The sequence below is a fragment of the Tachypleus tridentatus genome, chromosome 3 (assembly GCF_004210375.1).
Source record: "Tachypleus tridentatus isolate NWPU-2018 chromosome 3, ASM421037v1, whole genome shotgun sequence".
Taxonomy (NCBI): domain Eukaryota; kingdom Metazoa; phylum Arthropoda; class Merostomata; order Xiphosura; family Limulidae; genus Tachypleus; species Tachypleus tridentatus.
In genome coordinates, this window is record NC_134827.1 from 101,577,314 (window position 1) to 101,586,678 (window position 9,365).

The 9,365-nt window shown below is 34.1% G+C and overlaps 1 protein-coding gene across 2 annotated transcripts; it reads left to right on the top strand.

Annotated features, from left to right (window-relative positions):
* The first annotated feature begins 360 nt into the window (after positions 1–360).
* LOC143247616 (uncharacterized) lies at positions 361–9,002 on the top strand. Of its 2 annotated transcripts, none has more exons than XM_076495954.1 (4): positions 361–496; positions 3,959–4,201; positions 6,316–6,525; positions 8,818–9,002. In XM_076495954.1, exons 1-4 carry the CDS (start codon positions 406–408, stop codon positions 8,985–8,987), a joined length of 714 nt encoding a protein of 237 aa, XP_076352069.1. In that variant the 5' UTR covers positions 361–405; the 3' UTR covers positions 8,988–9,002. The 2 variants fall into 2 exon arrangements, with proteins under 2 accessions (XP_076352069.1, XP_076352070.1); XM_076495955.1 differs by lacking the exon at positions 361–496 and adding an exon at positions 2,471–2,718.
* Positions 9,003–9,365: the final 363 nt, after the last annotated feature.

Consider the following 9,365-nt stretch of genomic DNA (forward strand, 5'->3'; position numbering starts at 1 on the left):
CTCTTATAAATTTAACCCAACCAAACATGCTCGCCCTCTCAGCCGTGGGAGCGTTATAAGTAATGGTCAATCCTACTCTTGATTAGTAAAAGAGTAGCCCAAGAATTGGCGGTGAGTGGCGATGACTAGCTACCTTCCAACTAGTCTTACACTGCAACATTAGGGCCGGCTAGCGCAGATAGCTCTGGTGTAGCTTTGCGCGAAATTCAAAACAAAACAAAAATAAAATTGTCGTGATTAAAACCGCTGAGTTAGTTTATGGTACTTTCTCGTTATAACCTCGAAACTGTTAGTGTTAAGAACCAATTATATTATTTTTTTATCATTAGTTTGTCTTCACACTCAGAGGCAGTATTACGACGTTTTGGAACCCGCGAAGAAATAAGTAAATAGGTCCCCATAACGATGCGAAAACTCAGAAGTAGATTAAAAGGCATAGCATCGGGGGCTCTTCCAATGTGTGGTGCTCCGGGCAATCGCTCAGTTTGTCCAGTAGGTAAGACTGCCTATGTTTACACTAAAGTAATAAGATTTATCTTTAATTATATATAGAAAATAAAAAGAGAACTGTGTTAGAGTGATAGTAACTAGTTTTTGAGGTAATGTATTTAGCTTGATTTAAAATGATTGTACTTGTAACCTACCTACAGGTTAACTACATGCTGAATTTATCCCAATGGATCTATGTTCAAATTCAAGTGAACTAACACACGAAAAACGAAACTAATTTTTAAAATTATATTTATTTAATGAAAAAACTTGTTTAGTCTGTTTTACGATTTACTTTAATGTGAAGGCACACTAATGATTAAAAAAAATAAACAGTAATTCGTTCTTAAACGTAAGGCTTAACAGTGACAGTTGTGAGGACAGAACGAAGAGGTACCGGTGTTTTTTTTTTGGTGCCTAAACTTGAAATTCTAATATTGCTTTCTTACAATGAAAAATATTTGTGGTTAAATGTTGTGCGTGTGTGTTTGAAAATAAATGTAGAATTCCGATACCTACACGTAACGTTTGAAAGTCAAGCTTCGGTTTATAACTTGATCGCCTACACCTGAAGGCCAAGCTGCAATTTCCTTTAATAACTGCTTATCTCATACGTAAAAACAAGTTTCTTGCCTATTTAATCGACCAGTGTTTAAAAATACAGTGCAGTATTGCTAAGCCTAGTCCTGATCATCACGGAGGTGAAGCGTAGTTCCTTATCTAAGTCATATAACAATACTTCAAAATGCTTTATTTTTTTAATTGTGAGAAAACACTCAAATTAAAAACACGTAAGTCAGTTGAAGACCTTCAATTTAATACCCTCCGAATAATTAAAATAATCATAATAGTATTTCACTCTAAATTGGGGATTTTTTTTTCAAACCTATATAGGTTTCATTTGAATTTCGCACAAATCTACACGAGGGCTATCTGCACTAATCGTCCCTAATTTATCAATGTAAGACTAGAGGGAAAGCAGCTAGTCATCACCACCCACCGTCAACTCTTGGGCTACTCTTTTATGAACGAATAGTTTGATTGATCGTCACTTTATAACGCCCACACGGCTGAAAAGGTGAGCATGTTTGGTGTGACGGGGATTCGAACCCTCGACTCTCAGATTACGAGTCGAGTGCCTTAATAACCTGACTTCTCCGGCCACCTACACAGCGCAGCGATACACTTATGTACTTCCAACGCTTAATCAAATCCAAATGTCTATTCTCCACGGCTGACACAATAGCCTAATGTGCCTTTGTTCTAAAGCAAAGAAAACCTATAAATAAGGTTAGGAAATAATCTATATTACATCGAATAAATAAATGCAGACTTATTTCAAAATGTTTTACTTGTTCAATATGGAAATTTTGTTTAACATTTTAAACCCATCTGATAACAATACGTTGCATGTATACCTAAATCACTGATTTTTATTAAGTCTAAACCATTATTTGACAAAAGACTGTGCGTACATGTGTCCGATTATCACTAAACCTATCTCGTACCTTTACAGTTGTAAAGAAAACCAAGAGTACAACTATTATACAAGACAAATGCCCAAGGACAACGTTAATTATATATTTTTCAAAGTGTCATAGTTTTATATGCACCAGTCTTCAAATCATTATACTTACCTGAATTAATTACAGTATTTCAGTGCTTTTCGCGAATGTAACGTATGGCTGGCTTTCATTTGTATTTTAGGTAGACTTCGAATGAGGAAAGTGAGGCTATGCCTACATTAAGACTAACAATCACTCACCTATTTAAACTTTTGTTTCGCTAACATCCATTATTTACCTCGTAAACACATTAAAAATATTGATAGAAGGATGAGGAACCTCGTACTTGTAGCGAAGGAAGGTCCCCTTTTTTGTTTTATCTACTTAACACAATTCGAAAAAAAAAAAAAATAAGGGGAATATAAAAGACGAAACGAACTGGTGTCACCGTTGAAAAATCGATGACGTAAAATAATGTATTAAAAATTGTAGTTCGTTTAATCACCGCCAAAACATGAGTGACTCACGATTCGTGGAAGTACACTTCTTTAGTGGTATTTGTTACATTACCTGTTAAAGTCACGGTTAAAATAAGCAGACGACAAATTTTTAACAACACCTCAGTGGAAGAAATCACCACAGTTTGAATACGTTGGTAGTACCAAGATGTGTGAAAAACTGATTGAACTGTCTCTTCTTATTGTGGTTTTCCAGATATTGTCAGGTAATACCTTTCTTTACATAGTCTGTCTTATGCTTAACAAACAAGCTATTTTATCAAACATTTTCAAATATACATTCAAATAAATTTATTTAAAATAATAGTTTGTTTGTTTGTTTTTTAGACATAACTCGCTATCTCCTTCGGCAGCTTCGAGAAATTTGTCAGTTATTTTATCATCCAGTATTTAAATTTAGTTTCAATAAACATATTTTTCACTCGATTTGTTATTCTCTCATGTTACTTAGTTGGCACATCTTATTATTTAAATTAATTATAATTAAACTGTTTGTATAATCATTTTATTTTTAATTTGTTAGAGTAACTATATTATGTATTTTACCTAACGTGTAATATCTATCATAAAATGTCTCGTATGTACAAGCCTCTTGTTAAGTTGGGGAAAGGAGGTTTATTTTTAGTTTTTGGTTTTTAGAAAATACTTACATTATCGGGTTTTTTATTATTAAAAGTTCTTTCTGTTCTGTGATGAAAATAGATTTACAATAACTATGTTGCATTTTGCACAATATTAAACTATTCTCTAGTACATGTATTGATATGACTTAGGTTTGTTCCGTTGGCGAGACCTTATAAATTATTCGGCGAAAATAATTTAAAGTTTATGCCATTAAATTATAAGGAATTAATTTATTTCCTTTTCTTAACGTTTATACAAGCTTAAGCACTTATACACTGCCGTAAGTTGTTGTAGGCCGACGTTACAAATGACATGAGACAAATAAACTTAAGTGTGGAATGTAACTCGATAAATGTATATGCTAACTAATTCATTCCACAAGCTTAATTACTTTCTTCTCAATAATCTCTTCAACTAACTATGAACTATTTCTAACTAACCTCTAAAAGTTCCATGGAACGTTGAATTTATAGTCTATTCTTGTTCTAAGTATTACTAGGACTTCCCTGATCTTATTTTAATGAGTTATCTGTCTAAAATGTACACACATTGAATAAACTACAACTTTATAAATACAGCCAATATCAGTGTATTGAAATTCAAAGTTAATTTAAATATTCACTTTCCGTGAGATATTTGAGTGTAATTTGAAATTTAATCTGGTATGTAAAGTAATCACTTCAGTGCGTACGTAAAGATATTGTTAAATTTGAAACCGCTGTAGAGAATATGTTAAAAACGTAAATTAAGAGACGGAGGAAGGAAACAATATCTTCCTTCTTTTTTTCTTAATTTTTATTCATGTTTTGTTTATTCGTTTAGCACATGGACAAAATGAAACCACAGCATCTTCTAACCCTGTTAAGCCGGTATTTTCACAAAAATGTATCGCTCCCAGGGGTCAGTTTCCTCACGAAGAATATTGTCATCGTTACTACGATTGTTGGGATGGGGAAATTTCTGTTCAAGAATGTCCAGGAGAACTTCTGTTCAACAGCGATCCCCAGAAATACTACTGTGATTATCCTGAGAGTGTTGATTGTGCTGGCCGTACTGTCATCAAAGGTTTGTTTGTCTGTTTATGAATTTCGCGCAAAGCTACACGAGGTCTATCTGCGCTAGCCGTCCCTAATTTAGAAGTGTAAGACTAGAGGGAAGGCAGCTAGTCATCACCACTCACCGCCAACTCTTGGGCTACTTTTTTACCAACAAATAATCGGATTGACCGTCAATTTATAACGCCCCCATGGCTGAAAGGGCTAACATGTTTGGTGTGACGGAGATTTGAACTCACGGCCCTCAGATTACGAGTCATGCTGGGCCTAATCGTCAAAAATGAGTTACAAGTTCCACATTCAGGCGCATAGGCTCAGTGTATTGAGATTTTATTAGTTAGCTACGTGCTTAAAAGAATTAAAGTGGTTGAAATTGAGTAAGCTTACTGTGATGGTAGAAATTACTAGATCTTTTGTGTTGAAAGATTCACACAATTTTTGTTTCTTTTCAATTTTGGACTGTCTCATTAGCCGTGCCGAATTTAGCAGTCATAGGCTATAGAGGACGTAGCTGGTTAACATTACCCACCTTCAATTCTTGGGCTACTCTTTTACCAACGAATAGTAGGATTGACTATCTCATTATGACGCCCCCACCTATGGTTGAAAGAGTGAGCATGTTCAGTGACAGGGATTCGATCCCGCAAAGTTCGAGTTGATTGCTTAACTACCTGGCCATATCAGATCTCACAGAACGCTGTAATGCTCATTTGTGAAAACAGATAGTTTATTAATATAATTACTAAGCTAAATACTTGTTTTTATAAAATTCCCGTCTGTACTATCCATCCTTAATTTAAAAGCGACAGACTAGTGCAGTATTTTTCAACGAGGTAAATGGTTCATCCAGGAGTTAATGAGATCAGAATCCAGAGGAAACTAGTATTATTAATTATACAACAAATTTAAGGGCAAAAATATTCATTAGTTATTATTATATATTCTAGTTGTATTTTGATAACTGAACTTATTTTTTGTTTATGTTGTATTCGTATTAATGGTAGTTAGATATATAATTAAGTTTTATTATAAAGAACATTCCATTTTAATATAGTACTTTTTGCTTTTTTCAAAGAAGGTAGCTAGTCAACATTGTCTTGTCTTGAACTATTAGGTTGAGGAGTAATTCGTGAGCGTTTTTAAATAATTTCATTCAAGCATTACATGCAAGACTATACAATACTTCAATGCATGAACACATTACACCCAAAACATTTATTATTATACTTTATTTCATGTTAAACCTAGGTATATAGTATGCATCGTTTTAAACGAAATTGCCAGAAATTAAATGCGAAAAGCAGATGCTCGATTTTGTCCACTTGTCATTCCATTTAATGAGCTGAAAATGAAAGCAAAAATTAAAGACATATGAAAATCAAACACACCATCTATTAGAGCAAAAAACTATCTACCAAATGACATGAAATATTTTGCGAAAGCGTTTCATTTATGAATATATTTTGTTAACTTGAAAAAACGCTCACGAATTATTCCTCAACCCAATAATTTAATTAAGTATCAGAATTATGACGTTAACAGCATGAACCCTCTGCTGAAAGGCCGAGTATATTTGCTGATAGAAGTCGAATCCGTGAAATAGCCTTAGAACTATTCCGTGAGATAGCTCTGACATCTTACTGGGTTATTTTAGCCCTATACTAGGGTTTGATTCCAGGCAGTGAACTTGTACAGATAGTCCACCTAATAACGACAAGATACTCTCCAAAAGAAGGTTAAAAAGAACACAATGTAATTATCCCATGAAACAACATACAGGTTTCTTGAGTGGTTAAACTGCAAAAAGCAACACCTTAGGTTGGATTTAGCTCGTGACTTTATCCGAATTTAGACTTTTCCAAAATTAAGTGTAAGACATTTGGTATTTACATACCACATTTTTTATTGCACACATACTGTTTGTGTATAGAAGTGTTCATTAATCGTCTCTCTCTTTGTTGAGCTGAAGATGACCCAGGAAGGTCGAAACTATGTTATCTACTTTATTAATAAAAGTGTTAATACCCATACCAGCTGTTCTGAGATACATCATTAATCGTTTGTTATCTCTACAGAGGTAAGTTCATCCATAATAAACTGAATTTCTGTACACTTATATTTTAGACCCCTCGGTGAAGAATGAAATATGTCCACGAAGCTGGGGGATCTTTCCTGACACAACAAACTGTGCAGGATTCTATCTTTGTGTGAAACACATAGCCAGGAGGGTTTTGTGTCCAATAAACACCGTTTATCATATCGAGACAAAGGTGTGCACTCACGTAGCCACAGTGGACTGCACGGACAGAGGAGTACCCAGCTGGGGCTTCGAGGGTCAGTGGCTATATTGTAAAGTTAGGTTACGTGTACCAAGAATGAGTGTTTAGGAAACATGTTCACAGCTATTAAGTGATATATCAGTTTAAAACTAGTTTAAGAATTAACAAGTGCGTTTACTTTTTTTTTTTAACCATAAATTAATGATCCAATTGGATTGAATATAACTAGACATAAATGCACTTGTAATATGTTGTTAATGCTTTTCACTGTACAGAAATAAATTTAATGACTAGTAAATCAGCTTGCAAATTTCCATAGATCTACTATGATTATTTCCAAAGTACATTTTTATATTACATATTTTAGACTGTTTGAACATAGGTTGGATTTGTGTGAAATATATGTGAAAGTCACAATAAAAACAAGTCGAACAATTAAAGTCACCAATTATGTCTGCACAAGTACAGTGTGGGGAAGCCGAACAATTAAAGTCACCAATTATGTCTGCACAAGTACAGTGTGGGGATTCTTTCAAACAATATCTGATCACCGTGTACTCACTACATTTTCTTCTACATTAAATACAGAATGTGCATATTGGTTTGTGACATTAATAAATATACATTTTTAGTACAAGTTATTGATTTTTGATTCAATGACTGATGTTTGATTATTGTATAAATGACGGTCGTTATCAGTTCACACCTTGATGATTGTGTAGATAGGTCTGGTGTGGGTCAAGGCAACACTGGTTTTTATATAAGTGTTTATGGACCTACATGATCCATATTTTTATCCACTGGTTTACTCTATATCATAATTTAAAAGCCACACTGACTTAGAGGTTTTCATTACTGCAAAAAACTTATTGCGTATATTCTGTCTGGTATTTTGATATTAGCGAGAAAAGTAGCAAGTACATATGAAATGCAAACTCTGGAAAAGTTATCTGGAGAACGTGAACAACAAAGGAAAAACAAGTAACAAGTAAAACATTTATTCATAATTAAGAGCACACTATAAATTTCTGATTTGCTGGATAGTTTCTGAGTGTATTGTAACTTAACTGACTCCTGAAGCAAAAAATAAAAGGCTTTCAAAAATGCTTACACTGGATAAGCACCAAAGTAAAAGATAATGAAACATCACACTGTTAAATCAGATCAGATTGGACTACATTACTTATATCAAAATTCATTCCCTTTAAACATATCCATTGGAGCTAAACCTTCAGCTTATACGAACTTGTACAAGTCTCTTTACCATCTCATGGAATGAGTATGATCTTACTTCAGGAGGGCATAACACGGAAACAGACCCAAATAAATATAAGCATGTGAAACAAACAGTATACAGTACTGCCTTATTATAATTCCATTGGTTATATATCTTTCTCGGATATAAGGCTGTTCTTCTGTATTAATATTATTTGCTTGTTTGTTGTTGTTTTTTTTATTTGATGCAAAGCTACTTGAGGGCTATGTGCACTAGCTGTTGCTAACGTAGCAGTCTAAGACCAGAGGGAAGGCAGCTAGTCATCACCACCCACTACTAACTCTTATGTTACTCTTTTACTAATGAATAGTAAGATTGACGGTCACATTATAATGCCCCCATGGCTGAACAGGTGAGCATGTTTGGTGCGACGGGGATTCGAACCCACAACCCTCGGGTTACGAGTCGAGTGCCTTAACCACACGGTCATGCTGGTCCCAATGTTATTTGCTACTTAGCTCGTTGACACTTGGCTTCAGAAGCTAAAGTCATTACAGTATGTCAGGAAATAAAGGAAAAAAAACAAGTGGAAGTCCCAAATGCAAAGCCAAGAAATGTGAATATAAAATCCAGATGTAAATCTGATATTTGGACGCTGGTAATTAAGGTAAGAAAGAAATTTGGAAATGTGGCCTGATTGTTGAAATAGCAAGAAAGTGTCATTGATATAGCATTTGTAAGGGAAAGGTTTAAAGTCATGTGGGCAGTTATGGTAGCATAGAAAACTGTTGGCTCTCCTTGGATCCACCAGGGATTCCATATACTAGTCATAAATAACATCATTAAAGAGGAAGTGGTGTTACTAATTGGTTATAATACACCCCCACCTATATCGATCGTGGGTGCACATGACATCCGATCATTGTGTTATAATACTTTGGTATGTAATCCTTACCTAAGATAAACTAAACAAAAACCAGTAAAACTATTTGATTTATACCTCACTGGAGATTACAGGTTTTGAAAGGTTAAAATATGTGTCATACACAAATGGTTGAGATGACCATAATAATCATCTAATAATTGTACTATTAGTTTTTAATCTCGCGAAATATTTTTTTCCTCTTACAGAAGATGTTTTTAAATGCCCAGATGCACGTGGTATATATACACATACAAAGAAGTGTGACCAGTACTGGGAATGTTCAGAGTTCAAACCACAATTGAAAACCTGTCCCCAAGGTCAGCTATTTGACCAGTATCGATTGTTATGTGACCTAGCTGAAAATGTTCTTTGGTAAGTTGGAATGCTTTGAAAACCATAGTATCAGTGGCCAGTTGGTCAGGTTCTTAGTACGTAACCATTTCATAAGAATTTTTAAAAATCCCACTGATTGAATTTTGTGTAATTTTGCTGTTAAAGCATTTCTAGATACAATAATGTTATGGTAGCACATGGAGGAAATTTTGAATCATCAGTTAATGAGATATTAACTTCCGTTTTATAATTTTTTCATTTGTGTAGCAGTTTGCTACCAAAGCCCTTTAATTATGAAATATTCACAGAGGCATGCCCACTTATGGTAATGAGCATACAGAATAATACATTTTCACACACACATATTAGTTTATTATTATTAAATTTTCAGTTTATTATCTCATTATTAAAAGTAGTTATC

What these genes read in the sequence shown, in the direction of transcription:
- LOC143247616 (XM_076495954.1), top strand. Translation starts at nt 406, where the DNA reads ATGCGAAAACTCAGAAGTAGATTAAAAGGCATAGCATCGGGGGCTCTT. An exon ending in TGGCCGTACTGTCATCAAAG is followed by an intron (nt 4,202 to 6,315) that starts GTTTGTTTGTCT and finishes CTTATATTTTAG; the next exon opens with ACCCCTCGGTGAAGAATGAA. An exon ending in ACCCAGCTGGGGCTTCGAGG is followed by an intron (nt 6,526 to 8,817) that starts GTCAGTGGCTAT and finishes TTCCTCTTACAG; the next exon opens with AAGATGTTTTTAAATGCCCA.